We start from the raw sequence: 27,774 nt of genomic DNA on the forward strand, positions 1-27,774 counted from the left end.
AGCCTTAGCAAACTAACACACCCAATGAAGGGTCTGATAAGTCCTGCAGTTAGGAGCCCCTGTGAACAGCCTGGAGAAAGTGGGGGCGGGGAGGAGGATAAGCAGGGAGAGTTCTCTCTGGGGTGGGAACTGGGCATTGTTTGCTGTGTTCCTCACACAAATGCAGATTCTGATCCTAGGAGCCTGAGAAGACCCCTGGCCTTGTGTGGCCCCAGGCCCCACTGAGACAGTTCCTGAAGGGCTGGGGGTGCTGGGATACAGGGCCTGTTCTGCTTGTTAACACTACTACTGATGGTCCCATTGGAGCAGCCGAGATAACCCTAGTACCAGTAGAGGAGCAGCTGCTGTCATTTTCCGGTGCCGTCAGCTTTCGGCGCCATTTCACCTCCTCTGTAAAGCCACTGCCGTCATTGACCCCCGTGTTTTTGGAAGGGGGACCCAAGAAGTTGGCCAAAACCTAGCAGCTAGTAGATCTTGGAGCCAATATTCAAATTAGAGCTTGGGATGCCCTCTGGAAGGACAACAGGATGGGGTGGGGCCTGAGGCACAGGTCAGGGAATGGGACCCAAGGGTGGCAGTCCTCGTCTAGCTCCCATGGAAAGAAAGTGAGGTGGGTGCCAGCTGGCAGAAACATGGGAGTTTATTTCTCTGAAAAGGGCAGGGGGCAGGTCAGGCAGGGGCGGGAGGGTCAGGGCAGGGAAATGTCCTCCAGCTTCTGGTCCAGCGTCTTGAGGTCATCCAGGAAGCGGGTCGGGGTGAGGATGTGTGAGGAACCTGGGCAGGAGGATGGGGTTGGGGGAGTGGCCTCGGCCCCCGACACCCCCCAGGTGGGGTGCTTGGGAAACCAGGCCCTGACCCTAAGGCCTCAGAAGGCTCACCCCTCGGAGAGAGAGGGGTCCACTCCTAGGTAACCCCTTCCCTGGGAAGCCAAGCCCTAGCCCCTCAGGTATCCGGTATCCTCTCACCCAGGCCCTGTGGAGGCTCTAGGCTTTGGGCACCCAGAAGGCATGCAGCTGTCAGTCCCCCAGGGACCCACACACAGGGGCAGGCTCCCGACCCCACCCCAGCCAAGGGGCCCCAGTCCTGGCCACTCACCAATAAGCACTTCCCACTTGCCATCAGTGGCCCTGGTCACCTCATAGGCGGCCCGCATCTCTGACATGGCCACACCGCCCATGATGTAGACGATAAGCCGGGGCCCTGCCCGTGCCTCCACACCCGTCTTGTTCTTGTGCCAGTGGCCGAAGCGGGCGCTGTCCGGGGGAGACAGGGAAAGGTCAGTCTCAACAGCAGACCACCACCCCCATACCCAAGCCTCACCCCCCACAGGCCCGGGCACAGCTGGGGCGGGGGCATCCCTGGGCCTCACCTGACAGCAGCCTGGGAGCTGGGCATGGGTGCAGGGTCAGACACAAAGGGCCACAGCTTCCGGTCCAGCCGGTCCTCCACGGCATCCTGGGGCCAGAGGAGGAGGCTGAAGAGAGGGGTCCGGGCGACGGGGCGCACGGCCTGGAGCCCCCTCCATAGGGTGTGTTCATGGGCCAAGATCCCGGCAGACAGGAGCTACCATCTGTGTCTCCAGCCCCTTGGCGATCCAGGACTCTGGGCCCCTAACTTCTTAAGGACCCTGCTCCTCCTCAGCTCCTCAGGGACCCAGAAGTGTGGACCCCCAGACCCTTGGGAACCCAGGATTCTGAGCTCCCTGCCCCTCAGGTACCCAGGAGTCTCAGCATGCAGAGCCCATGGGGATACGGGGGCCAAGGTCACTGGTCTCCAAGCAGGCGGAGGTGCCCGGACTCCACACAGACGGCAGGAAGCCAGGAAGCCAGGTCCCTGGCCTGGTCCTTTGTGTTGCTGCTAATTTTGGTTCCCAGAATGGGCAGGGACTGGCATGGGGAGGACAAAGGGGGACCCAGGGGGCTTTCTGGGGGGCAGGAGCGAATAGAGGGGGACAGAGGAGGGGACCAGCAGGTGGAGAGGAAATGAAGCTCCCCTATGAGGGACCCCTCTGACACCCCACTTCCTCCAGTGTGGGCTTGGGATTGCCCCCGTGACAGCGCAAATCGGATGCCACAGGGATGCCCATAATGAAGGATTTCCCCTTAAGCCTGGGGGCTTAGGACAGTGATCAGGAAGAGGGCTGAGCGTTGCCTGGATAGGGGCAGGGGGTGGGGGTCAGGCCCCAACCCCCCAGCAGCGGTACCTCCATCACATCCTTGATGATCGGGGTCCAGCGGGACAGCTGATAGGTGGGCTCTGAGCGCTCCCTCCGCTCCAGCCGGCTTGTGGTCCCACAGCCCTACAGGCGGGGCGGGCCGGGGTCAGTGGGGGAATCAGGGAGAAGGAAGCGGGTCATAAATGGGGCTGGGGGCTTGTCGGACTTGGGAAGGTTGCAGACAAAGATGGAGAAAGGGGACAGAGAACCAAAGAGAAAGATAGAAGGAGGGAGGGAGACAGAGAGAGAGAGACGCAGAGAGAGCGAGGAAGGGAAAATGAGAGGGAGGAAGAAATACAGAGGCAGTGAGACAAAGATGCGACAAACAGAAAGATCAGGACTAAGAGAGAAAGATGGAGACAGATGTGGGAGGACACAGAAGCAAGGGAACTGAGAAGTGGCGGACAGGGCAACAGACGGGCACCTGGGAGAGAGACGGAGGACCAACCGGCAAGGGGAGAACATGAGAGATGCGCGTGGCCAGAGGCGGAGGCAGGGTCAGGGGAAGCGGAATGTGTGGAGATCGGAGCACAGGAAGCTGCCATGTGTGTCCCGCCCAGGTCGGTGGCCCTCAGACCTCTAGGAGCCCAGGGTCAACTGTGTGCTCCATGCTGGTGACCCGGCTATCCGCCCCTGGGACTCGGACCACATGGACTGGGGCTCTGACTATGCCTTGCCCGCCCTGTTTCTCCTATGACCGCCGAGGCTGGGGACAGCCCTGGTGCCCCCCGGTCCCCAGACCCCACTCAAGCCTCCTGTCCTCCAAGAACCACATCGTGCCCTGCGTATCCCTGCCCTGGTCACTGCCCTCTGACTCAGTGCCCGCTCCCCAGGCGGCCCCACCCCCATATCCGCCTCCCCCCGCAGTCTCTGACCCAGCATACCCCGGGGTTGGTGACAGTGCCCCCCAGCTGCTCCAGGTTCTGGATGAGGCTGCTGTGTGCCTGCACGTTGGCGTGCTGGATCAGCTTGGCCAGGTTCTCCTCGCTCACACCTGGAGGAGGCCGATGGGCGGGCTGACGTGGATGGGATGCTCACGGGGTTGCGGGGGAGGGGAGGGTGGGGGGACAGAGGTGGCCATGCACGCTTCTGGGTTGAGGGGCTTGCGGTGGGGTGAGGAGGTGCCAGAACCATGACAGGAGCAGCCTACAGTTCAGAGACCCTCGGGACCAGGGGAGCCACCCAGGCTGGCGCGGGGGGGTTCCTGATGTTAGAATTCTGGATGCAAATCCCAGAGGGGGTAGTAGACTGGGGGATCCTCTGGAATCAGTTGAGGGGGCCAAATTTGGAGACGTCATAGATTTGCAGGCTCTCCATGCCAACGGAGGCCAATGGAAGGAGGCCCAGGGTCCACAGGGGTATCTGTGGGGTTTGGGGGCATCCCGAGGGCAGGGCAACTGTGGGGTTTAGAGAGTCCCAGGATCACTGGAAACTGCGGTGAGTGGCGGTATACCAAGGCCCCCCCTTGCCCCCTACCCACCATTCCGTAGAAGAATGTAGAGCAATAGAACCCGGATCTTGTCGTAGGCTGGCACTGCGGCGTCCAGAAGCACTGGCACGATCAGCTTCATGGCGTCCTTGATCTTCTCGCCCTCTGCGTCAGAGCCCATGGCTAAGTCCTGTGGGGCATGGGGGTCAGCCACTATGTGGGGGGACGGGGCGGGGCAGGACCGGACCATCCCAGAGGGCTCGGCAAGACCTTTGGGCTTCATTTCATCTGACCACCAGGTCTCTGAAGGTTCTACATGTGTTCGCAGAGAGGCCCCACCTCTCGCACACGCCCGTCCTCTCCATAGGCTCCACCCCCTCGCAGCCCCAGCCTCTTCCCCACGGGCCCCACCCCTCACACAGGCCACACCTCTCCATAGGCCCCGCCCCTTACCCTGGTCCTACCTTTTCACGGGCCTGGCACGCCCACAAGCCATACTCTACCCCAGAAAACGCCCCTTCACAGGCCCCGCCTCCCTCAAGGCCCCGCCTCCCCACAGACCCCGCCTCCTCCACCGACCCCGCCCCCCACGCCCAGCCTCCCCTCCACAGACCCCACCCCTGCCCTGGGCTCACCCTACCTGCTCCACACTGCACAGCTTCTCCACACAGCCCTTGAAGTGCTTCATGCAGTCATCGGCTAAATGCAGGTGCGTAGAATACTGAGGGGCAGAGGTGGGAATTGGGGTAACAGAGGTGAGCCAGGGTGGAGACGGGGTGGCAGTTGGAGGGGGGCAGTTTCCCCGCCCCCGCTCACCTTGTTCAGCTCCTTCTGGTACTGTGGCATCTTTTTCAGGATGTGGGACAGGTCTTTGATGTTGGCCTGGGGACAGGAAGGAGCGTGAGCCAGGCCCTGCCTACCGGAGGCCCCTGCTGCAGGCTAGGGATCCAGACTGAGGCCCCGCCCCCATCTTTGGGGGGGAGGGGCGTTCCTCCCAAGCTGCCCACCCTGACACAGGCCCACACCCTACCTTGTCTGTGGTCAGCCTCTTGCTCTCACAGAATGTCTTCAGGAGCTCCGTGACCTTCCTGGCAGTGAGAGTGGGCAGGGGGCAGGATGGGGACGGGTGCCAAGACCGTAGTTTGACGGCAGAGTTGGGGGGCATTGCACGGCCAGGGGATGGGAGCCAGGAGACACAGGCCACGTGCGAGCCCACACTGGGGACGCGCCGGGGAGGCCAGCGGAGGGGTGTGGCTCGTGGAGGGGCGCTCACCCACAGCGGGAGGCCATGTACCCGGTCCACAGCGGGGTGGGAGGGGGTGGGGACCGCGTGCGGAAGGGCCCATACCCCCGGCGCCCACCACGTGCCCGTACTTGGACACATCTGCGATGTGCATGTGCCGCAGGTCCACCCACAGGTCATCGTCCTCGTCCAGCAGCACGGCCTTCTCCCGGGCCTCGCTGAGCCCCGTGGTCTCATACCTGGGGGAGCGGGAGACATGAGCGTCGGGCGCACTGGCTGAGGACCCAGGTCCGCAGTGATGGCAGATGGCAAGTCCCGGGGCCCACCCACCTGTACGTGTCCTGCTCGATGTCCAGCAGGTCGTAGGCCATGGCCTGGAAGGTGAGCTCGTGCAACAGTGGGGACACGGGGTCGGCCGCCCGGTCCATGATGAGTAGCTGTGAGCGACTTTTCTCAGGGCCCTGGGGTGGAGGGGGTGGGCAGGGATGAGGACATTGACCCTGACCCTGGCTGGGCCCTCCCCCCACCTCCCCAGAAAGCCCCCTCACCTCGCCCAGACTGGGAGTGTCTGCCTTGAAGGCGTTCAGCTTGGCTAGGACTGCGTGGGCCAGCTGGGCCGTGTCCTCTGGGCCCCTGGGGATGGGGTGGGCAGATGTGGGGGGGGGGCTCAGGGCGTGAGGTTGGGGAGGGCCAGGCGCAGACTGGGGGTCGGGGATGGGGTTAGGGACCAGGGTGAGGACTGGGGCTGGGGTTGGAAACAGGATGGGGTCAAGGTCAGAGGGTGGCATCCAGGTGGGGTTCCCACTTGTGGTAGCGGATGGCCGGGTACTCTTGCAGTGTGGCGCACAGGGTGGCGATCTGCTGGGCCAACGCTTCGAGCTGCCGTGCCCGCTCGCTGGCACGGAAGGGGCAGTAGAGATTGTAGGTGCTGTGCGGGGCATCCAAGGAGAACACCTGGGAGGGCACAGAGCCGCCGCTGGAGATGTAGCCTTGCCCAACTCCAGCAGCCGCCATCTGCCACTCCCTGGGGCTTCCTCTGGTCTCTGGAGCCTGCTCTGCCATCTAGGAGGCAGGCCTGGGGCAGCCCCCAGCTCCTGTCTAGAGAAGGAGGTGGAGAAATACCTCAGTCCCCTCCAACTTGGGACGACGCTGAGGTGAGCTCTATGCTGCCCCCTGCCGTTACCCAGTGGGACAGTACTCCGGGTGCCGCAGCGCTAGGAGCTCATTCCGCCCGGTGTTGGCTCCTTTGCTTTCTGATTCAGTGTCCCCTTTACTTGTCTCGGTGCCTGTTTCTGAGGGAACCTGGGACGTTTGGTGACAGACCCCCACCCCTTCCCAGGACTAGGCTGGGCTGTACCTGAGCCTCGTACGGGAGGAAGGCAAGGTGGATCTCTTTCAGCGTCTTCACCACCTTCGCCAGCCGGGAGCGGCCCAGCTCACAGAACAGGGGCTCGGGGCAGGCTGGGGTGGGCAAGAGGGGGCATCAGGTCAGGGCAGCCCACACACCCCTCGCCCTGACCCCCACCCCACTGGCTCTCCTCACTCACTGTCGGTGAAGAAGATGTGTGCCGCTTTGTAGGTGAAGGTCGGGGTCCCCTGGAAGTCTGCGATCAGGGCCTGCACCGACTGAGGAATGCGGATCACTCTCCAGGCATGGCCCCTAGACTGACCATCCCCTGCCCCAGCCTCCAGCCAGCTGCCTGTCCCCCATACACTGCAGACATGCGCGCACACACCCGCTCACATAGGCACCTTCTCCGTGGGGCTCAGCAGATAAATGGCCTCCAGACTGGGGATGGGTTCTCGCCGTTTGTTGATGTCCTCCACAACTAGTAGGAACAGAGGAAGGGGCACATGATGGCAGTGGGGCCAGGGCACATGGGGAGTCTCTGACTCAGGGAGCTGGACACTTGGGAAGGAGGGTCAGATCCTGGAGTGAAGCAGGGGGACTGCACTCCCTAAGGGTCCAAAGCAGGAGGTGCACACCCATGGGTCACACGGCTAAGAGCTACATGGGCAGGGTCCTGCACATTCGCGGGTCACATAGTCATACCCCTTGGGGATCGCCCATAGAAAGTTATCCATTCTGGACGTCACGCACTGAGAGTCCTACATGGGGTTCCACATACAGGGGCTGCACAGCCATGGGCTCCCAAATCAGGGCTGTCTGTGCAGTAAGCTGCATATTTGGGAGTTCTGGAGAATTTGAGGGGATCCCACACTCAGGTCCCATCTGGGCAGCATGGGGTGGGAGTGTCCACTCACTGGTGATGCCCTCAGCCAGGATGTCTGACATCTTGCAGCAGGACGACAAGATGCGCATACTCGGGTGGTCCATGATGAGCACCTGTCCAGATGGATGGACAGATGGACCGGCGGACAGACAAGAGGGTGGGAGAGGCTGAACCTGTCCCTGAGGAGGGGCTGGGGCAGTGGGCAGGCCTGACAGCTTCAAGAGCTGGTTGAACACGAGGACCCAGGACCCCATCCCCAACCCACCGCATCCCACCTCTGTGGACCAGCAACCTCCTTAAGGAGTTGGAGGGAGTCCCACATTCAGGGCCCCCTACATGGGTTTGGACAAGGCATTCTGTCTCACCCCTACCTTCCACTCCCCATCCTTCTTGACGCTCCGAATGACTCCGCTCAAAATTTCTGCGGGGAAGTGAGGGGCAGGCTCAGGTCCTCTGGCCCCACCGTGCCCCCAAACCTTCTGGGTCCCGGGCTGGACCTCCATCTGAACTCACATTTATTCCTCCCCCCAGTCCTGTGAGGTAGCTCCTAGTCACCCCCAATTTACAGACAGGGCCACTGAGGTTCAGAGAAGAGAAGTAAGTTGCATAAGCACCCTTACACTTAAGTGGCGAGTGCCTGAGGCATGAGTAGCCACTGGATAACTATGCTTTAGATAAACGAATAACTAGAAAGCCAAGACTCACATAACAGGTCTACCTGCCTCCAGAGCTGGGCTCTCAGCCTCCCTATCTGCTACTCAAGTACTCCTGGCCTGTATATTTCAGCCACACCCTCATTCGACCTCCATCAGTTTCCCCTGGACCAGAACACAGGACCCCTGGATCCCTGGTCTGAAGCATGCCTGGCTGTGGTCATCCCATTACCCAACATCCAGCCTCAGTTTCCTCATCTGTATAATGGAATCAGCGATTCTCCTATCTCCCCATTAACTCCTATGTAGGAGACTCCTTTTTCAGTTGGGGTTTTGGGGGTTTGAGCCACACTGGTCCCTGCCTAGTGGAGGGAGTGGATAGGCAGCCCCGCCCGGCAAGAGTGTCGTGTCCACAGTTATCATGACGGCCAGGGCGGAAGGAGCCGCTGAGGCCGGAACTACCGGAGGTGGGGGAGGGGGCGACCTCCACCCCTCCCCCAAGAACCCAGCCTGCGGGGCCTGGATGCCTGGGTCCTCTAGCTGCATTGGGCTCTTAGCGACCGGGCAAGGAGGAAGGCGTCCCCCACCCATGGACCTGGATAGGGGTCCGGACGCGTCGCCTGAGCACTCTCACCACCTGGGGTCGCTGACCAGCGCACCCAGGCCCGGACCCCGTCCGCACCAGGGGCCCCAAGAGTCCAGCTCGCCGGACTTTGCCCGGCTGAGATCCGGGAGTCTGGATGTTCAGCTGTGCCCTCCCCCCGCTGGCACCCTAGGGGGCCCAGGAGTCCCTGCCCAGCGCCTGTCTACGCCACCCTTAGTCTGATTCCTTTAGGTCCCCGGAGTTCTGTCTCCCAACTTAGTTCCGCTCCCTCAAGGGAGAAACGGGACATCCAGCTGAGGCCAAGTCCCCGTCCGCCCCCTCGAGCGTCAGGTGCTCGACGCCCAGCCAGGCCCCCAACTCCCCGCCGCCTGGGTCCCAGAGTCCGTGCGCACCCGGCCCCCCGCCCCCAGGGGGCGGCACTCACTCTCCCCCACCACCGCCTTCAGCCCCGAGGGCGCCATCTTCCCCTAGGGGCGCCGCCGCTTCCGGGTCTGTCCCAAGGTGGGGGCGTGGCCCTGAACGTCATCCACGTGGACTCCGCCCCGCGGGGCCTGGCTCCCGCCCCCTGCGCACCTGGCCCCGCCCCGCCGTCGGTTTTCAGAGAGGATGCTGGGTTCAGTGTGGAGCCGACCCGCGAATGAGTCCACGCAGACGCGCACCAAGTCGCCGGACGACGCACTCACAGACGTGAGCTCAGACACACTTCCCTAGCTTGTGTGCAGCGAGAAAGTGGGATCGCAAGGCAGTAATAACCTCTTCATCTTCCCCAGGCACAGCTCCACCCTGCCCGAAGTTTCTCTTTGTCCGAAAGATACAGTGTGCCCACCCGGAGCCGCGGGGCCACAAACCCGTGCCCCACTTATCTAATGTACCCGAGTTTAACAGCAGCACTGGGCTTAGGCAACACTTGATAAACTGAGGAGGAGGCCTGGAGGGATGGTTGAAGCTAAGCCTGTACCTACTGTGTGCTAGGGACCCGTGCCAGGTTCTCAGTCGATCCTGCCAGAGACCCTGACGGGAGATGCAGGATAGACAATGAAACAGGGGCTGGGCCGGACCCTTGTCCAAGGCCACGTGATGAGTAGGCCTATTGCAATCTAAAACACGAGTCTGTCCCGGGAGGTTTGCTGGTCATGGCCTTGCTGATACGCACGTGGATTCAGTGGCATGCTCAACGGCTTGCATTCTCTCTCTCTCTCTCTCTCTTGCTCGCTCTTTCTGTCTCTCTCTCTCTCTCTCACACACACACACACACCCCTCAATTCACGCTCGACTAGAAATTTCAGGGCCTGCCCTGCTGTGCACCAGCAAAGGGCTGACACCTTGTCATGCAAAGGGCCCAGTTCAGCAGCACCTCATCCTTTAAATGAGGATTTAAAGTGTGACACACGTGTGTGAATGCAGAGTCCTAAGCTGGTTCAGTCCCGAACCCATGCTTTTATTTGGCCATGTTTCTTAAGAGTCGGCCAGGTGCCAGGTCCTCTGCCACTTTCATGGGACAGGCATGGGACTGACCACAGTGAATAAATAAGACCAGAAAGCCTGCCAGGCAGCACTTAAAGTTGAATGGAGGAGGAGGGGATAGAAAATAATCGGTTATGCCTTAAGGAAATAAACAGTGACCTGATAACAAGTGCCACGGTGGGGGGCGCTTTATTGAGGGTGGTGCCAGAGGGGTACCCTATGGGTGTGGCCTTTAGGCTTAACCCTGAATGACATCAGGGAGCAACCATGCAGAGAGAAGGGAGGGATGAGCTCAGAGGAGTGGCTGGAGTGAGGTGAGGTTGAAGGGGCTACGGAGGCCAGACCTCTGTGGGACGTGGTAGGACTAACCCGATTTGCCTTGGATTGAGGGGTTCACAGGACCCAGGACTTTCAGTGCTAAAACTGGGACAGTCCTGGGCAAACCAGGATGGCTGTTCTCTCTATGTAGGAGTTTGGGGTTTTCTTTCCTTTTTCCTTTTCCTTATTTCTTTCTCTTTCTCTTTCTTGCTCACCTTCTCTTTCTCTCTCCCCCTCCCTCCCATCCTCTCCTTTTCTCTCTTTCTTTCATAGTTTTATTGCAATATAATTCACATACCATACAATTTGATCACTGAGAGCATACAACTTAATGGCTTTTAGCATATTCACAGTTGTGTATCCATCACCAATTTTGTTTTGTTAAATTTATTTTATTGATGTATAGTTGATATACAATGTTAATTTCTGCTGTACAGCAAAGTGATTCTGAGAATATACATATACGTGTATATATATTTTTTAAATTAATTATTTATTTTTGGCTGCGTTGGGTCTTCCTTGCTGCGCGCAGGCTTTCTCTAGTTGCGGCAAGTGGGGGGCTACTCTTCATTGCCGTGCACGGGCTTCTCATTGCGATGGCCTCTTGTTGCAGAGCAGGGCTCTGGGCATACTGGCTTCAGTAGTTGTGGCTCATGGGCGCGGGCTCAGTAGTTGTGGCTCGCAGGCTCTAGAGCACAGGCTCAGTAGCTGTGGCTCACGGACTTAGTTGCCCCATGGCATGTGGGATCTTCCTGGAGCAGGGCTCAAACCCGTGTCCCCTGCATTGGCAGGCAGATTCTTAACCACTGTGCCACCAGGGGAGTCCCTATGTATGTATTCTTTTCCATTATGGTTTATCACAGGATATTGAATATAGTTCCCTGTGCTGTACAGTAGGACTTTGTTGTTTATCCATTCTATGTATAATAGTTTGCATCTGCTAATCCCAAACTCCCAATCCATCCCCCATTCTCCCCTCTTGGCAACCACAAGTCAGTTCTCTATGTCTGTGAGTCCGTTTTTGTTTTGTAGATAAGTTCATTTGTGTCACATTTTAGATTCCACATAAAAATGGTATCATATGGTATTTGTCTTTCTCTTTCTGACTTACTTCACTTAGTGTGATAATCTCTAGGTCCATCCATGTTGCTGCAAACGGCAGTTTCATTCTTTTTCATGACTAACATTCCATTGTATATATTTACCACATCTTCTTTATCCATTCCTCTGTCAACGGATATTTAGATTGCTTCCATGTCTTGACTATTGTAAACAATGCTGCAATGAACACTGGGTATATCTTTTCATGTATCTTTTCAAATTATAGTTTTGTCTGGGTATATGCCCAGGAGTGGGATTGCTGGATCATAATGTAGTTCTATTTTTAGTTTTTTGAGGAACCTCCACACTGTTTTCCATAGTGGCTGCACCAATTTACATCCCCATCAATGATGTAGGAGGGTTCCCTTTTCTCCACACCCTCATTAGCATTTGTTATTTGTAGATTTTTAAATGATGGACGGCATAACCAGTCAAGTTTAGAACATTCCCATGATCCCAAGGTGCTCGGGTTTTCTCCTGAGGACAGTGGGGGCCAAGAGAGAGTTCTGAGCAGGGGAAGGAGGGGACCCTTGCAGCTCCTGGGAGGAAGGACAGATTGCAGGGGCAAAGGAGGGAGCTGGGAGACCCTGAGGAAGCTGGGACCACCTCTAGCTTCTCAGCCTGTCCCCTGGTGGTGAGGCTCTGTAGGGTCTGCCTCCTCTCATTTTACTCAGTGAGGGTGACCAAGGTCTTCTGCTGTTATGGGCGCAAGGCTGCCCACAGAACAGAAAAGTGTGTTGAAGTCCTAACCCCCAGAACCTTAGAACGTGCCCTTATTTGGAAATAGGGTTTCTACAGGTGCAATTAGTAAAGATGAGGTCGTGCTGCAGGAGGGTGAATCCCTAAAGCAACGTGACTGGTGTCCATGTCTTATGACAGCCATGTGAAGGACACAAGGGGGACATCTGTGACAACAGAGGCAGAGACTGAAGTCCTGCTGCTACAAGCCAAGGGGCACCAAGGACTGCCGGCAGCCACAAGAACCCAGGGAGAGGCAAGGAAAGACCCTCTCTTCCATGCTACAGGAGTATAGCCCTGCCAACACCTCGATTCTGTACTTCCGGCCTCCAGAGCTGTATGACAATAAACGTCTGTTGCTCTAAGCTACCCAGTTTGGGACACTTTGTTAAGGCAGCCTGGGAAACTAATATGTCCGGGTAGGAGCAGGACATCACGTTGGCATCCGGGTCTTGGGGCCATGGAGAGGGTGTGAATGGGGGCTCCGGATGGTGGAGGGCTGCCTGGAGAGGAGGACCAAGCTTTTCAATTGAGCAGAGGTGATGAGAGCGTGGCCCGTGTATTCTGAGAAGAAACTTTAACTGGTTTCCAGAAAGGCATCCTGGGGATGGAGTGGGGTGCAGGTGGGATCCTCCCAGCATCCTCCTCTCCCGGGGCACTGAGGGAGAGCCATAGCTGCTCAGCGGAGGGGGCAGGCACCTTCCTCCCCAGGAGTCTAGCCTCCAGTTCCTAGGCGGGGCTGGGGGGAAAGATCAGAGGAGACAGACCAACCTGGCATTGGCGGTGGGGAGACAGGAGCTACCAGACCTTCCTGTTCTGGGAGTAGGGGGTGGGCAACCAGACCAGGGGACAGTGAGTAGAGAGGAAGGGTGGCCAGGTGACAGAGGCCAGCCGGTGGTGCCTCAGGGGTCCTCGGGCCCAGCTTCCCCTCCTCCCACCACCTGCGGATGGCAACTGCCTTTCTGGCAGATATCGGTGGGCAAGCTGGGTAGCTTCAGACCTCATCTCGGCTGCCCTATGACCCTGTCCTCTCCCTATGGGACCAAGCCAGCCCAAGCTCCCCACTGTGGGGGCGCTGCTTTGGCCGACTGCTGCACCCCACCTGAGAGTCCCTGGGGCCCAGCGAGTCCTGCTGGGCCAACAATGTCCGAACCCAGGTCACCCTGCCTCCTGCCCCCCACAGCAGCCCTGGCCTCACGCTGCAAAAACGATTATCTGGATCATCTTTATGGGGCTTAAGCTTGGGTGGGAGCAGATGGGGCGTGAGCTGGGGATTTCGGGCTGGGTATCCACTCCCCGCCACGTCCGTCTCTTAAAAAGCCTTCTCTGGCACGGGGCCAGGGCAGAGGCCAGTGGAGAGGTGGACAGGACCCAGGGGAGGGGAGCAGGGACAATAATGGACCAGGAAGAGGAGGATGGGGGCTCGGCCTCCTGCGACAAGGTGAGCAGGCCCCGTCCTCCCCCACCAACTCAAGGACCCGTGAATGACAAGGCTAATGAGTTTGTAGGGCACCTAATTAGCAAGTGAGTCTCCCGGGACCCCCGACCCAGTTGCTGCCCAAGAAGGTGCTGGTGGGCGGGAGGGTCCGAGTGCCTAACCCAGCCCCAGGGCAGAGGTCAGGGCTCTTAGTGCTGACCCCCTGTGAGGTGAGGGATGCTGGGACTCAGGAGCTGTCAGGGGAACGTTCCCCTGGCTCGTGTCCCAGCCCCCGGGCCACCCCGCAGTCAGGCCCCAATCTAGGACGGTGGACCTCTCCCTTGGGGCAGCACCACGTGACATGGCACTGCTGGTGTGGCCCCTGGGGCGGGGGCCGGGATTGAGGAGACTCATGTCTCATTTGGAGCAGCTCTGCAGAGCAGCACATCGGCGGGCACCATGGTGAGAGCCACAGAAGGGGCAGGGCAGGCCCGGGGGTCGGGGGGAAGCTGGCCGGCCAGGAGGGGAGTTGAGGGCTCCTCCAGCTGAGGGGCCGGCCGGACTGAGTGTGTGTGCCCCCCAGGCGGGCTCCCCAGACCAGGAGGGCTTCTTCAACCTGCTGAGCCACGTGCAGGGCGGCCGGATGGAGGAGCAGCGCTGCTCACTGCAGGCGGGGCCGGGCCCAGCCTCCCAGGGCCGTGAGAGCGGGCAGGGAGGTGTGCGGAAGTGGGCGTGATGGGGGGGTGTGAATGGGGCAAGTGCCCATCTGGAGGACCAGTGGGCAAGGGTCTGAGAAAGTGAGCAGGCAAGTGGGGACAGAGATGCCTGCGGGTTGGGGGCAGATGTGAGCATGCTTCCTGGAGAATGTGAGTGGGGGTGGAGGGATGGGTTGGGGGCCTCCATCCGGGCTGAGTTCTTCCCCACGGCCTCTGCTTCATGCAGAGAGCGGCCCTGCACCCGAGATGGACAGTCTCATGGACATGCTGGCCAGTACCCAGGGCCGCCGCATGGATGACCAGCGTGTGACAGTCAGCGCCTTGCCTGGCTTCCAGCCCCTGGGCCCCAAGGTAGGTGATGTTCTGCCAGGGCTGAGGAGAGACCAGCCACACTGATCCCTCTAACCCTGCCTCCTACCCCCACCCCTGTCCATCATCTGCCCCTGGGGATGAGCACCTGGTAGGAGCACCCACCCTGTGTACTTGCCAGGCACAAGACCCCGGCCCATCCAATACCCCAGTTCAGAGGTAGGACAAAGGCCCAGACAGGGCTGGGAAGAGATCAAGGTCATGCAGGGGGCGTGTTAAAGTCAGAGCTGTGGCCAGAACTTGTGGCTCCCGCTCCCAAGTCTGAGAACTTCAAGGAGGCAAGAGAATAGACCCACTCCTGGGAAGACACCTTGAGGGTGGAGAGCATGCGAGCTCATGCCCAGGACACATCCAGACACCCATGTGTCCATGTCACACGTACTCACCCACAGCTTGGCTTCTGATCAAGATCCCAGGGACGTCCCCAAGACCCACCAGCTCCCAAATACCACCCTCAATGTTGAGTAACTGAGGAGTGGAGAAGCTCAGGGATGGTGGGGCAGATGGGGGGAGGTGGGATTCCGGTTGCCACCTGCACTGGCCAGCACTGCCCTTGGCCCTCTGGCTGACCCCTCTGCATCCACAGGATGGAGTGCAGAAACGAGCCGGGACCCTCAGCCCCCAACCCCTCCTCACCCCTCAGGACCCGACTGCACTCAGCTTCCGTCGAAACAGCAGCCCCCAGCCCCAGACACAAGCCCCGTGAGGGCCTGAGGCATCCTGGGCCCCACTTGGCCCCCCAAAGCAGACAATAAAACACTTCCACGAGCAACGAAGAACCGTGTATGTGTGTCATTCTGTGGGTGGAGAGGCAGGGATTCAGGCACTTGGAGGCCTCAGGACCTCTGCTGGGCAGCACGAAGGAGCTTTTCCTCCCGCTGCTTCCGTATCCTTTCTTTGAATTCTTCTAGCTCTTGGCGCTGGGTAAGGGAGTGGGATGGGAAGGAAGGAGGGGCGTACACACCTCAGGGCCTGGACCTCTTTCTCAGCACCCCTCCCTTTAATCCCCCAGACCACCACTTCACAGTTCAGTGACTACACTGGAAGCCTGTGCCAATTATAACCCAGGTCCAAGTGGGATTAGCTTCAACCTTCAGGGAGAGGGCAATAAGGAAATCACATGTCCCTCCACTCTCGGTTCCCTGTCCATGACTGAGGGTCCCATGATGGCCACAGGAACCCACGTTCCTCCCTCCTCCGGTGGGAGGAAAAGGAGGTTGCTTACCTTGTCTTCCTTCTCGGGGGGCCACAGCTCCCTCTGTAGGGACAAAGTCACAGCTGGATACACAAGCCAGGAGCCTCCAGAGCCTCACACCCAGGGCAGGGTTGGCTCAGGGGAGGCAGACACTGGTCCCCATCAGGTTGGTGCCCCATAACCTCCCCCACCCCCGGAATGAACCTGTGCCCACCTTGCGCTGTATGACATAGTCCTCAAACCACTCGGCCTGATTGGCAATCCAGAACATAGCTACAGGGAAGGTGAGGTAGATGGTCATCTGGAAGGGCAGGGGCGAGATAAGAAGAGCCAGGAGTCACCCCCACCACCCCCAAACTGTGCAGAGGCTGCTTAGAGCCTAGAGGACCATCCCCTGACAGAGACCAGTGGTGCTTCCCCAGCGCCCCCAGAACTCCAAAACTCCCATCAAGGGTACAGAAGCCATACACCTTAAAGTCTAGCCTCCATAATCCAAAAGCCCCCTCCGAGTCCGGGAGACTCCCTCTCAAACACACACACACACACACACACACACACACACACACACACACAGTCGCCCCAGGAACAGAAAAGCTCGTACTACAGTAAAGGCATCTCTTTGAGATCTCATTATCCCACCCCGTCCCCAGATCACCCTTCTCAGAAGGCTTTCCTCACACGAGCCCTCCCAGAGCCCCGAACCCTGTGCCCCCTTCTCTAGGATTCCAACCGTAAAGGTCCCTATCAAATCTCAAGAGCTTTCGCTCCAGAGTGCCCTCTCTCAGAGGTCCCCCTTTTCAGAGCCTCCTCCTCAACCAGGAAGACCCCGCGCCCAGGCCTGCAACCACTCCATTGCTCACTGACCCGAAACACCTCCAGCTTCACCCCCATCTCGCTCTTCTCAGGCTTCAAAGCCGCTTCCGCCCAAAGCCAACCATCCAGCAAGACAGCAGCCCATTGGGAGTCCGAGGGTTCCGCTGCTGAACCTGATTGGTCCGATGAGATCCCTGATGACGTCATATTCGGGCGCTTCTCCTGTGCTTCCGGTAGCTGGACGTCTACGTGAAGTCAACAACGCAGGGCGCGCAATCGGGAAGGGTTCAACCAATAGGAAATGGGCCTGGTTCGAGAGGGTGGGCCTTCAGCCGGAGACGTCATTATAACGCGACTCCTGCGCGTACCTGGAGTGCCAGAAAAATGGTGGTGACGGCGCGCCTCTCGAGGCCCGAGCGGCCGGATCTTGTCTTCGTGAGTCCGCGGCGGGCCCGGGGGTGGCCTGCCTGGGGGCACTGGGGCTCAGATGCCTCAGGAGATTCGGGCATGGCAGCCCGGGGGATCTAGGCCAAAGTTATTCCGGTCTGAGGGCAGGAGGACCCTTACGGGCCAGAGACCGGATTATGATGTACGGACCAGGCTGGTCAGGAGCAGAGGTCTGGTGCTAGAGCCCAGGTGACCTGAGCAAATAGCAGGTGGTTGAAGTTAAGGGCCTGGCGTCCCGGGCCTGGGGCGGAAATGGGAGTGGGCGAGAAGGGAGACTCGCGTAGCTCAATCTTGAGAGGCCTGGTGTTTGAAGTAAAGGCATGACGACCAGTCCAGGTCTCTGGTTTCAGTGGTAAAATCTTGGTGTCTTGGGTAACGGTCTAGGTTTGGTCCTGAGCGTTATAGTTTCTGGGATAAGGGCATGGTGTCTGGACCGGGAGAACCCTGGAATCAGAAGTAAAGACCGGGTGATGTGGAGCTGATCAGGCGATGGCCCGTGGACTCCTGAAGAGTCAAAGGCTTGGTGTTTGAAGTAGAAGCCTGGTATCTTCTCTAGATTCTTGGTGTCTCGAGTTAAAGGCTAGGCATCTTGTACATACCTTTCTTTCTGAGATAAGGGTCTAGCTTCCAAGTTCTGGGGCAGAGTTGAGCTAGACTCTGGCTAGTGGGGTCCTGAGGTGCCAAACGTCTCGTGTCTGGGAAGAGCCATGTTGTGAGGAGGTGACACTTGACGTCTAGGGCAGAGGCCTGGCGTCGGACCAGGGTCTTGGTGGCAAAAGAGTCTGGTGATCTGGACCAGAGTGGATAGCTTGATTAGGAAGGCCAAAAGAGTGATGTCTGGGTGACAGTCTCATATCTGGCCTAGAACGCTGTGACCAAGGAGTCTGATGGTCTGGGTCAGATTGTAGGCAGTAGTATTCTGAAGGGTCTGGACCAGATTCCTGGTATCTGGGTGTCTGGTGACCGGGCTCCCGATGGTGAGGATTGTGGGACCTGGGGAGGGGGTCTGGAGTTTGGAGTGGAGTGGTGCTGCGCGCAGGCTCTGAGAACAGGCCTGTCTTCTCCCTGTACCCCGGCCCTGGCAGGAGGAGGAGGACCTCCCCTATGAGGAGGAAATCATGCGGAACCAGTTCTCTGTCAAATGCTGGCTCCGCTACATTGAGTTTAAGCAGGGTGCCCCGAAGCCCAGACTCAATCAGCTCTATGAGCGGGCGCTGAAGCTGCTGCCCTGCAGGTGAGATTGGTTGCAGCTGCCCTGCCTGCCCCAGCCCCACACCCACCCCACCTTATCCAATCACCCCAGAACTTGCTAGTAGGTCCCACGTGACTGCTATGTGCTGTGTTGCCGAATATACATTCCCCTGATCAGTGAGCACACCTTCCCTGACGTCCCGGCCATTCCCCCATTGCAGAGACTTGTCACCCCTCCCTGAGCCCCTTCTCCCAGCACTTGTCTCATGGGGCAGAGTGAAGGGTCCCCAGGTCCATAAAGCTGACCAATCACTGTCTGCCCCTCCCCTCTCCCCCCACCCCCCCAGCTACAAACTCTGGTACCGCTACCTGAAGGCACGCCGGGCACAGGTGAAGCATCGCTGTGTGACTGACCCTGCCTACGAAGATGTCAACAACTGCCACGAGAGGGCCTTTGTGTTCATGCACAAGGTGGGGAGGGGGCCTGGCTGGGCCAGGGGATGAGTGGGGAGGTGGGGCTCAGAGTCCACGGAAGTGGACAGAGCAGGGGGTTGGAGTCCTGTGGCCTCTGTGCACTCAGGGTTGAGCAAGACTTGGTTCCAGGGACACGGGACTTCCGGGTCCTGCTGCAATGGACATCTGGTGTCTTTATGGCCTGGTGGTGGTGCTGGCAGCTCAGACCCTGCCTCTCCCCGCACCTCCAGATGCCCCGGCTGTGGCTAGATTACTGCCAGTTCCTGATGGACCAGGGACGCGTCACACACACGCGGCGCACTTTCGACCGTGCCCTCCGAGCGTTGCCCATCACACAGCACTCTCGTATTTGGCCCTTGTACCTGCGCTTCCTGCGCTCACACCCCCTGCCTGAGACTGCTGTGCGGGGCTACCGGCGCTTCCTCAAGGTAAGCCCCTCAGAGGGCGAGATGGGGCCAGGCTCAGCCAGGTGGGCCAGTTCCCCCAGGTCAAGACTTTCCGGAAACCGGCTCGTTGGGACATTGTCTGCCCTAACAGACAGAATATGGGAACAAGGCTTCTTAAGACAGGGTTTTGTTTGTGAGTTCTGTGTTTAATCTCCAGACAGTTTGCTAGTAACCATGTCAGGTATTAAGACAGGTGCCGGGGGCAGTGTGGCTAAGACAGTTGCTGCCTCCATGGAGCTTTCAGTCTAACTTTGCAGACAGATACATATTACCTGACCCCATAAATCAGAGTAGAACTGCAGCCACGGGAGGGCAGGGAATAGGAGATAAACGACTAGGGAAACAAATAACAGGCAGGGCTGAGAGTCGAGGTGCCAATAGTCGGAAGGCACTGTGTGGTTTTCCTGAACTTATAACGTCTCTTACGCGTCTTGAAATGCTTAGCATGGTGCTGTTTAGGGGCTTGTGATGAAAGCAGGTCTTGGCCTGTGCAGGCTGGACCAGCCAGGACTGAGACTGGACCACTGGGGCGCAGGCTGGACCAGCCAGGACTGAGACTGGACCACTGGGGCGCAGGCTGGACCAGCCAGGACTGAGACTGGACCACTGGGGCGCAGGCTGGACCAGCCAGGACTGAGACTGGACCACTGGGGCCCAGGCTGGACCAGCCAGGACTGAGACTGGACCACTGGGGCGCAGGCTGGACCAGCCAGGACTGAGACTGGACCACTGGGGCCCAGGCTGGACCAGCCAGGACTGAGACTGGACCACTGGGGCCCAGGCTGGACCAGCCAGGACTGAGACTGGACCACTGGGGCACAGGCTGGACCAGCCAGGACTGAGACTGGACCACTGGGGCCCAGGCTGGACCAGCCAGGACTGAGACTGGACCACTGGGGCCCAGGCTGGACCAGCCAGGACTGAGACTGGACCACTGGGGCGCAGGCTGGACCAGCCAGGACTGAGACTGGACCACTGGGGCCCAGGCTGGACCAGTCAGGACTGAGACTGGACCACTGGGGCCCAGGCTGGACCAGCCAGGACTGAGACTGGACCACTGGGGCGCAGGCTGGACCAGCCAGGACTGAGACTGGACCACTGGGGCGCAGGCTGGACCAGCCAGGACTGAGACTGGACCACTGGGGCCCAGGCTGGACCAGTCAGGACTGAGACTGGACCACTGGGGCCCAGGCTGGACCAGCCAGGACTGAGACTGGACCACTGGGGCCCAGGCTGGACCAGCCAGGACTGAGACTGGACCACTGGGGCCCAGGCTGGACCAGCCAGGACTGAGACTGGACCACTGGGGCCCAGGCTGGACCAGCCAGGACTGAGACTGGACCACTGGGGCCCAGGCTGGACCAGTCAGGACTGAGACTGGACCACTGGGGCCCAGGCTGGACCAGCCAGGACTGAGACTGGACCACTGGGGCCCAGGCTGGACCAGTCAGGACTGAGACTGGACCACTGGGGCCCAGGCTGGACCAGTCAGGACTGAGACTGGACCACTGGGGCGCAGGCTGGACCAGCCAGGACTGAGACTGGACCACTGGGGCCCAGGCTGGACCAGCCAGGACTGAGACTGGACCACTGGGGCCCAGGCTGGACCAGCCAGGACTGAGACTGGACCACTAGGGCGCAGGCTGGACCAGCCAGGACTGAGACTGGACCACTGGGGCCCAGGCTGGACCAGCCAGGACTGAGACTGGACCACTGGGGCCCAGGCTGGACCAGTCAGGACTGAGACTGGACCACTGGGGCCCAGGCTGGACCAGCCAGGACTGAGACTGGACCACTGGGGCCCAGGCTGGACCAGTCAGGACTGAGACTGGACCACTGGGGCGCAGGGTGGACCAGTCAGGGCCCAGTCAGGGCTGGAGCTGGACCAATGAGGCCCAGGCTGGACAGGTGTGGCTATGACTGGGTGTGCGGGGCGAGCTCTTGTCCGGGACAGTGGTGGGTGGCTGACAGAAAGCCCAGAGTGGGAGTGGGCACGGTGGCATGGCCCTGTGGCCCCACTGACAGCTGGCGGGTGGATGGGTGCCCAGCTGAGCCCCGAGAGTGCCGAGGAGTACATCGAGTACCTCAAGTCGAGCGACCGGCTGGACGAGGCCGCACAGCGCCTGGCCACCGTGGTGAACGACGAGCGCTTCGTGTCCAAGGCCGGCAAGTCCAACTACCAGGTGGGCCCCGGGGTGACGGCTGGGCGGGAGGGCTCGCCCCCTCAGGGACAAGGCTGACGCTCCTTCCCATGCCTTGCAGCTGTGGCACGAGCTCTGCGACCTCATCTCCCAGAACCCAGACAAGGTGCAGTCTCTCAGTGTGGACGCCATCATCCGCGGGGGCCTCACCCGCTTCACCGACCAACTGGGCAAGCTCTGGTGCTCGCTGGCCGACTACTACATCCGCAGCGGTCACTTCGAGAAGGTGCTTGAGCACGTGGGGCTCTGGGAGTGGGGTGGGGTCTCCCTCCAGCACGTAGTATTGGGGGATGCCTGAGGACACGCGTGTGAGCAGAAGACGTGCACGTGGACCGCTTTTGCCTTTCTGAAGGTGGGGAGAGGCAGGCATCATGGCCCTGCCGGCAAGTGCACCCACTTCAGGCCAGCCAGACCTGGATCTCTCTGCTCTGGCCTTGGACCTGCTTCAGCTTGGGTGTCCTCATTTGCAAAATGAGAGTGACAGTCACTTCCTTGCCTACTGGGACTCGGGCACCGAGGGGGTGTCCGGTGTGAGGGTCCCTCCCGAGGTGTTGGTGTTTCTGTCAGTGTCCATGTCGGCTGTTCTCCTCATCGGGCCATGGAGTGGCAAGCTTGGGGCCGGGGTGGGGGGCGGGGTGTGGAGCTCTGAGAGGTCCCCAGAGGGGCTGGCTTGGGACTGGCTGGGGAGGGGGGTGCCGGGGGGAGCAGAGTGGGAAGGAGGAGCTGGAGGGGGCTCAGAGGGAGTGGTGAAGGACTAGGGAAGGGGGGCCCTGCAGGCTGAGGAGGGGCCAGCTGTGTCCTGCTGTGGGGAGCCGCCAGCCAGCCAGCCGTGAGCAGGACATAAGCCTGACCAGGTGTGTGTCTTACAAAGACCCTTCAGGCTGACACTTTGAGTGAAGCGCACAGGCCGAGGCCGGCAGCAGGAGACCGGCCAGGAGGCTGCTGGAGCCAGCGGCCAGGCAGAGGCAGAGGGGCAGGATCAGCCAGGGCCAGGGGTAGAGCGACGGGCCTGCCCTTGGTGGGGATGCGCCTCGCCCACGCCAGCACTTCCCTTTCATGCTGCCCTTGGGGGTTGGTGTGGGGGGTGACGGGGAGAACGTGAGCTGCAGAAGGGGGTCGGGCAGGCGTGAGGGGTACTTTGTAGCAACGATTGAGTACTCCGTGGCAGGGTCCCTGCAGGGTGGCTGGTCACCTTTTGGGTCTCACTGGGGCCAGACCCTTTGTGCGTCTCACTCGAGCCCCGCAGTGACTCTGCGTGAGGGGCTGTCACTGTCGGTTTACTGCTGAGGAGCTGAGGCCTCCAACTCGCTCTGGCAGAGGACGGGAGGGGAGCTCCGACCACGGCCGTGCGCTGACAGAGCTGGGCGGGCCCAGGGAAGGCCCTACGGGGGTTCTGATTTGGGACTGGTGCCAAGGGCGGTGCTGCCAGATGCCCTGTGTGCATGCGGTGGGCACACGTGCCTCTCCCCTGCCAGCACTTTCCCCATCCCCACAGGCTCGGGACGTGTACGAGGAGGCCATCCGGACCGTGATGACCGTGCGGGACTTCACCCAGGTGTTCGACAGCTATGCCCAGTTTGAGGAGAGCATGATTGCGGCGAAGATGGAGACGGCCTCGGAGCTGGGGCGGGAGGAGGAAGGTGAGCAGCAGGGGTGGACCGCAGGGCTCGGAGGGGTCCCGAGTGGCTGGGTCAGGGGAGGTGTGGGGCTTGGGGTCAGAGGCCAGCAGGGAGGGAGTCTGAATGGGCGCTGCGGGTGGGATCTCGGCGGGTAGCCAGGACTGGGAACACATCTCAGTGGGGCTCGGGCCGGCCACTGGTGGGAAGGGAGAGCTGGCTGGACAGCAGGCATGGGGAGGGGGGGCCTGGGCCAGAGCTTGGCAGGGAAGAAGGGCTGGGAGGAATGGTGGGGATTGGAGGGAGTTCCAGAGTAGCTTGGCCCCAGAGCAAGTGTGAGGTCAGGGTGGCCCTGGGGCAGCTCAGGGAGGGAGTGCCCGGATGGACAGTGGGGGGGAGCTGGGGGCTGAAGGGAGAGAGACCTGAGAGACGGAGGTGGCCGGGGGCCGCGTGCTGAGGCCTCCCCCCCTGCTCCCGGCTTTTACCACGGGTCCCAGACGACGTGGACCTGGAGCTACGCCTGGCTCGCTTTGAGCAGCTCATCAGCCGGCGGCCCCTGCTCCTCAACAGCGTCCTGCTGCGCCAGAACCCGCACCACGTGCACGAGTGGCACAAGCGCGTGGCCCTGCACGAGGGCCGCCCGAGGGAGGTACGTGGCGGCCCCACCCCCCGTCCCCAGGCCCCGCCCTCCCCGACCAGGGCCCTGCCCAGCCTGACCCAACCCCTCCTGCCCAGATCATTAACACGTACACGGAGGCCGTGCAGACTGTGGACCCCTTCAAGGCCACCGGCAAGCCCCACACCCTGTGGGTTGCGTTCGCCAAGTTTTACGAGGACAACGGGCAGCTGGATGACGTGAGTGCCGTGTTGCGAGTACTTACAGGTCCTCCGCCCAGTGCCCACAGGCGGGCGGGCGGGGTCTCAGATTGGCCTCTGCCCGCCCCACAGGCCCGCGTCATCCTGGAGAAAGCCACCAAGGTGAGCTTCAAGCAGGTGGACGACCTGGCCAGCGTATGGTGCGAGTGTGGCGAGCTGGAGCTCCGGCACGAGAACTACGACCAGGCCTTGCGGCTGCTGCGTGTAAACACAAGCCCGGGTTGGGAGGGGGTGGGGGAGCCTCAGGGTGTGTGATCTGGTCCTGGACACCCCCCGTGGCTTTCCCCCTGCTGGCGCTGCCCGTGCAGAAGGCGACGGCGCTGCCCGCCCGCCGCGCCGAGTACTTCGACGGCTCAGAGCCCGTGCAGAACCGCGTATACAAGTCTCTGAAGGTGTGGTCAATGCTGGCCGACCTGGAGGAGAGCCTCGGCACCTTCCAGGTGAGCCGCCAGGATGGGATGGGGGCGTGGGATGGAACACGCCCCGCGGGGGGCCGCTGACTCCACCCCCGGGACATGCTCTGACCGGCCCCCTGCCCCACAGTCCACCAAAGCCGTCTATGACCGCATCCTGGACCTGCGCATCGCCACACCCCAAATCGTCATCAACTACGCCATGTTCCTGGAGGAGCACAAGTACTTTGAAGAGAGCTTCAAGGTGAGGGGGCCCCGGACGGCATTGTCCCCTACCCGGGCTGCCATCACCGCCGACTGGGAGGCTTAAACAACAGAGATGTGTTTTCTCAGTTCTGAAGGTCGGAAGCCCAAGATCAAGGTGTCGGCAGGGCTGGTTTCCTCTGAGGCCCCTCTCCTTGGCTTGTAGAGGCTGCCTTCTCACTGTGTCTTCACGTGGACACCTTTTTGTGTGTTTTTGGTGTCCCTCCTGTTCCCAGCTCTGCTTTTGTGAGGCTGTCAGTTGTATTGGAATGAAATTTACCCTAATCTCTCTTTTTTTTTTTAATTTATTTATTTTTGGCTGTGTTGGGTCTTCGTTGCTGCGTGCGGGCTTTCTCTAGTTGCGGCGAGTGGGGGCTGCTCTTTGTTGTGGTGCGTGGGCTTCTCGTTGCGATGGCTTCTCTTGTTGTGGAGCACGGGCCCTAGGCGCGTGGGCTTCAGTAGCTGTGGCTCGCGGGCTCAGTAGTCGTGGCGTACAGGCTTAGCTGATCTGCAGCACGTGGGATCTTCCCGGACCAGGGCTCAAACCCGTGTCCCCTGCATTGGCAGGTGGATTCTTAACCACTGCGCCACCAGGGAAGTTCTCTCTGTTTAACTTAGTTGCTTCTTTAAAGATCTTATCTCAGAAGACAGTCTTGTTCTGAGGTACGGGGAGTTAGGATTTCAACTTGAATTTGGGGGGGACACAGGTCAGCCTGTCACAGGCATGGAGTTCTGCCTGTGTATGCGGGGGTGCGCCTGCCTTGCTGCTCAGGCGGTGGGTTTTAGGCACGTGGGGTGTTTTCCATGTGCACGTGTACGTGTGGCGGGGCCTTGCCCCACTGTCTGAGGTTTTGTCGTGTACAAGTGGAGACTGTGCACATACATGGACGGGGAAGTCATACACACGTGCGAGTGCCCCCTCTGCCTGAGTGGCAGGCCCTGCCCCTCTGCCTGGGTGGTGAACCTTCTTCCGGGGCACCGGGCTCCAGTGTTTGCAAGCTGAGGTTCCACCCTCCTCTTCAGCCATAAAGTCACTGACTGATCCTAGTGAGCCCTAGTCCAGCTCTGTCTTTGGGGTCCTTGCAGTCTGTCCAGGGAGACAGGCAGCGCACAGACACTCTTGGCTGGGCTTTGACTGCGTGATCACAGGGAGAAGTGGGATGGGGAGAGGTGGGCAGACAAGGGGCCTACTTGCTGAGCCCTAAGGAGTCTCCCCCTGCGGACTCACATGACTCCCCCCCGGGGCAGGCATACGAGCGCGGCATCTCGCTGTTCAAGTGGCCCAACGTGTCCGACATCTGGAGTACCTACCTGACCAAGTTCATCGCCCGCTACGGGGGCCAGAAGCTGGAGCGGGCACGGGACCTGTTTGAGCAGGCACTGGATGGCTGCCCTCCCAAATACGCAAAGAGTGAGGAGGGTCAGGTGGGCTCGGTGGGGGTGGGGGGGTTGGAGGGGGCATCACGGGCCCAGCCATTGACCTCTGACCCCCCCCCCCCCCCCCCCGCCGCTGCATCCTGTCACAGCCCTGTACCTGCTGTACGCACAGCTGGAGGAGGAGTGGGGCTTGGCCCGGCACGCCATGGCCGTGTATGAGCGCGCCACCAGGGCCGTAGAGCCCGCCCAGCAATACGACATGTTCAACATCTACATCAAGCGGGCGGCTGAGATCTACGGGGTCACCCACACCCGCAGCATCTATCAGAAGGCCATCGAGGTGCCCGCTGCAGGGGGTGGGGTGCGGAGCTGGGGCTAGAGAGGGGGAACAAGGGGTCCTGTAGGCAGGGTATCCGAGCGAGCCTGTGCGTGGCGTCTGTGGGGAGGCCCGCCCGCCCAGGGGCCGGCCTGGTGTGCTGGGAACCACCAGGGCTCCCCCAGAGGGGCGGCCCCCTCCGCCTCACATCCCACCCTCCCTGATCCCTCCCAACCCCCCCCAGGTGCTGTCAGACGAGCACGCCCGTGAGATGTGCCTGCGGTTCGCGGACATGGAGTGCAAGCTCGGGGAGATCGACCGCGCCCGGGCCATCTACAGCTTCTGCTCGCAGATCTGTGACCCCCGGGTAGGGACGGGTCCCGGGCCCGTGGGTGTGGGAGTCTGCGGCTGAGCCAGCCGGCTCACGTCCCCCGGCCCTGCCCCTCTGCAGACGACCGGGGCCTTCTGGCAGACGTGGAAGGACTTCGAGGTCCGGCACGGCAACGAGGACACCATCCGGGAGATGCTGCGGATCCGCCGCAGCGTGCAGGCCACGTACAACACTCAGGTCAACTTCATGGCCTCCCAGATGCTCAAGGTGACGGGCAGCGCCACGGGCACTGGTGAGCAGCTGTGGCCCAGTGGTGGTCTCCCAGGCTGGGAGCATCAGGGTCTCCTCTGCCTCCCCTGCCTCAGGCTGGGAGCTCCTCGAGGGCCAGGGCCTCAGGCCCAGGTCGGGGGACGCCCAGCAGCACTCAGACCGAGGCAGGCACCTAAGGCCGTGGTTGAGGACAGCTTGCCCAAGGCATCTGACTCCCACGCTTCCCCCCGCAGTGTCCGACCTGGCCCCTGGGCAGAGTGGCATGGACGACATGAAACTGCTGGAACAGCGGGCCGAGCAGCTGGCAGCTGAGGCTGAGCAGGACCAGCCCTCGCGGGCCCAGAGCAAGATCCTGTTTGTGAGGTGAGGGCGGGGCGGTGGAGCCGAGCTGGGAGCCGGCCAGCTCTGCAGGAGGGGAGGGGTGGGGAGGTTGGGGGGCTGCTGGGCCCAGCTGAGCAGTGTGGCCCCCTCCCCCGGCCGCCTGCCTTCCCCAGGAGTGACGCCTCCCGGGAGGAGCTGGCCCAGCTGGCCCAGCAGGCCAACCCGGAGGAGATCGAGCTGGGTGAGGACGAGGACGAGATGGACCTGGAGCCCAACGGTAAGAGGCCGGCTGGCCAGGTGGGCTGGTGGGCGGAGGTGGGGGCGGGACCCCCTCCTGGAAGTTGACTGAGTCCTCCTCGCCCCACCCCCAGAGGTGCGCCTGGAGCAGCAGAGCGTGCCGGCCGCCGTGTTCGGGAGCCTGAAGGAAGACTGACTCCCATCCCCTACGCCCGCCCGCCCCCCCCCCCCCCCCCCCTGCTGCCCCAGTGAAGCTTGTGTTTGGACGTTCTGGTCTGAGCCTCCTTCCTCCCCGACCTCTCCTACTGCCTCGGTGCCCCTGGGGACTGCCAGCTCAGTGCCGCCCTGCCCCCCACCCCACCCCCCAGATTGGCCGGTGTGGGGAGGTGGGGCAGCTGGGCTCCAGGCCAGGGCACACGCTCCACCCTAACCCCGCAGAGCCAGTTCTGAGCTCCGAGAGGCCAGTCTCTCTGCCGCCTGAGGCCCTGAGCCTGGAGGGGGCCCCT

The 27,774-nt window shown here is 60.9% G+C and overlaps 4 protein-coding genes across 6 annotated transcripts; 2 read left to right on the forward strand and 2 right to left on the reverse strand.

Moving 5' to 3' along the window:
- Window positions 1–615: 615 nt before the first annotated feature.
- STXBP2 (syntaxin binding protein 2) lies at window positions 616–8,866 on the reverse strand. 3 transcript variants are annotated; one of them, XM_065875176.1, is made up of 19 exons: window positions 8,803–8,866; window positions 7,493–7,542; window positions 7,153–7,234; window positions 6,640–6,716; window positions 6,435–6,513; window positions 6,245–6,348; window positions 5,693–5,841; window positions 5,436–5,520; window positions 5,218–5,348; window positions 5,019–5,126; window positions 4,675–4,732; window positions 4,461–4,526; window positions 4,285–4,365; window positions 3,696–3,834; window positions 3,100–3,209; window positions 2,204–2,299; window positions 1,370–1,455; window positions 1,096–1,253; window positions 616–774 (listed from the first exon to the last, which is right to left on the reverse strand). In XM_065875176.1, the coding sequence occupies exons 1-19, from the start codon at window positions 8,837–8,839 to the stop codon at window positions 689–691; spliced, it is 1,782 nt and encodes a 593-aa protein (XP_065731248.1). In that variant the 5' UTR covers window positions 8,840–8,866; the 3' UTR covers window positions 616–688. The 3 variants fall into 3 exon arrangements, with proteins under 3 accessions (XP_065731248.1, XP_065731250.1, XP_065731247.1); XM_065875178.1 differs by having other exon boundaries at window positions 6,435–6,504; window positions 8,803–8,839; XM_065875175.1 differs by having other exon boundaries at window positions 6,435–6,552; window positions 8,803–8,839.
- Window positions 8,867–13,395: 4,529 nt separating this feature from the next.
- On the forward strand, window positions 13,396–15,274 carry PCP2 (Purkinje cell protein 2). Its single transcript, XM_065875262.1, has 4 exons — window positions 13,396–13,440; window positions 14,000–14,114; window positions 14,359–14,483; window positions 15,088–15,274. Exons 1-4 carry the CDS (start codon window positions 13,396–13,398, stop codon window positions 15,205–15,207), a joined length of 405 nt encoding a protein of 134 aa, XP_065731334.1. The 3' UTR covers window positions 15,208–15,274.
- A 63-nt stretch (window positions 15,275–15,337) lies between these two features.
- Window positions 15,338–16,587, reverse strand: PET100 (PET100 cytochrome c oxidase chaperone). The gene is made up of 4 exons (XM_065875438.1): window positions 16,561–16,587; window positions 15,911–15,997; window positions 15,727–15,759; window positions 15,338–15,412 (listed from the first exon to the last, which is right to left on the reverse strand). Exons 1-4 carry the CDS (start codon window positions 16,585–16,587, stop codon window positions 15,338–15,340), a joined length of 222 nt encoding a protein of 73 aa, XP_065731510.1.
- A 283-nt stretch (window positions 16,588–16,870) lies between these two features.
- XAB2 (XPA binding protein 2) lies at window positions 16,871–27,532 on the forward strand. The gene is made up of 19 exons (XM_065873442.1): window positions 16,871–16,944; window positions 18,042–18,190; window positions 18,495–18,618; window positions 18,852–19,049; window positions 21,116–21,250; window positions 21,330–21,494; window positions 22,764–22,908; window positions 23,382–23,533; window positions 23,620–23,739; window positions 23,833–23,964; window positions 24,069–24,200; window positions 24,304–24,417; window positions 25,665–25,827; window positions 25,943–26,133; window positions 26,354–26,476; window positions 26,561–26,732; window positions 26,944–27,073; window positions 27,205–27,308; window positions 27,403–27,532. The coding sequence occupies exons 1-19, from the start codon at window positions 16,894–16,896 to the stop codon at window positions 27,462–27,464; spliced, it is 2,562 nt and encodes an 853-aa protein (XP_065729514.1). The 5' UTR covers window positions 16,871–16,893; the 3' UTR covers window positions 27,465–27,532.
- Window positions 27,533–27,774: the final 242 nt, after the last annotated feature.

Source organism: Phocoena phocoena, chromosome 3 (assembly GCF_963924675.1).
Source record: "Phocoena phocoena chromosome 3, mPhoPho1.1, whole genome shotgun sequence".
Classification (NCBI taxonomy): Eukaryota; Metazoa; Chordata; class Mammalia; order Artiodactyla; family Phocoenidae; genus Phocoena; species Phocoena phocoena.

What these genes read in the sequence shown, in the direction of transcription:
- XAB2 (XM_065873442.1), top strand. Translation starts at nt 16,894, where the DNA reads ATGGTGGTGACGGCGCGCCTCTCGAGGCCCGAGCGGCCGGATCTTGTC. An exon ending in CCGGCAAGTCCAACTACCAG is followed by an intron (nt 21,251 to 21,329) that starts GTGGGCCCCGGG and finishes CATGCCTTGCAG; the next exon opens with CTGTGGCACGAGCTCTGCGA. An exon ending in ACGAGGGCCGCCCGAGGGAG is followed by an intron (nt 23,534 to 23,619) that starts GTACGTGGCGGC and finishes CCTCCTGCCCAG; the next exon opens with ATCATTAACACGTACACGGA.
- PET100 (XM_065875438.1), bottom strand. Translation starts at nt 16,587, where the DNA reads ATGGGGGTGAAGCTGGAGGTGTTTCGG. An exon ending in TGAAGCTGGAGGTGTTTCGG is followed by an intron (nt 15,998 to 16,560) that starts GTCAGTGAGCAA and finishes CTGCCCTTCCAG; the next exon opens with ATGACCATCTACCTCACCTT. An exon ending in CCCCCGAGAAGGAAGACAAG is followed by an intron (nt 15,413 to 15,726) that starts GTAAGCAACCTC and finishes CAGCGCCAAGAG; the next exon opens with CTAGAAGAATTCAAAGAAAG.
- PCP2 (XM_065875262.1), top strand. Translation starts at nt 13,396, where the DNA reads ATGGACCAGGAAGAGGAGGATGGGGGCTCGGCCTCCTGCGACAAG. An exon ending in GCTCGGCCTCCTGCGACAAG is followed by an intron (nt 13,441 to 13,999) that starts GTGAGCAGGCCC and finishes TGTGCCCCCCAG; the next exon opens with GCGGGCTCCCCAGACCAGGA. An exon ending in TCCAGCCCCTGGGCCCCAAG is followed by an intron (nt 14,484 to 15,087) that starts GTAGGTGATGTT and finishes CTGCATCCACAG; the next exon opens with GATGGAGTGCAGAAACGAGC.
- STXBP2 (XM_065875175.1), bottom strand. Translation starts at nt 8,839, where the DNA reads ATGGCGCCCTCGGGGCTGAAGGCGGTGGTGGGGGAGA. An exon ending in TGCTGAGCCCCACGGAGAAG is followed by an intron (nt 6,553 to 6,639) that starts GTGCCTATGTGA and finishes GGGGATGGTCAG; the next exon opens with TCTAGGGGCCATGCCTGGAG. An exon ending in AGAGGCTGACCACAGACAAG is followed by an intron (nt 4,527 to 4,674) that starts GTAGGGTGTGGG and finishes TCCTGTCCCCAG; the next exon opens with GCCAACATCAAAGACCTGTC.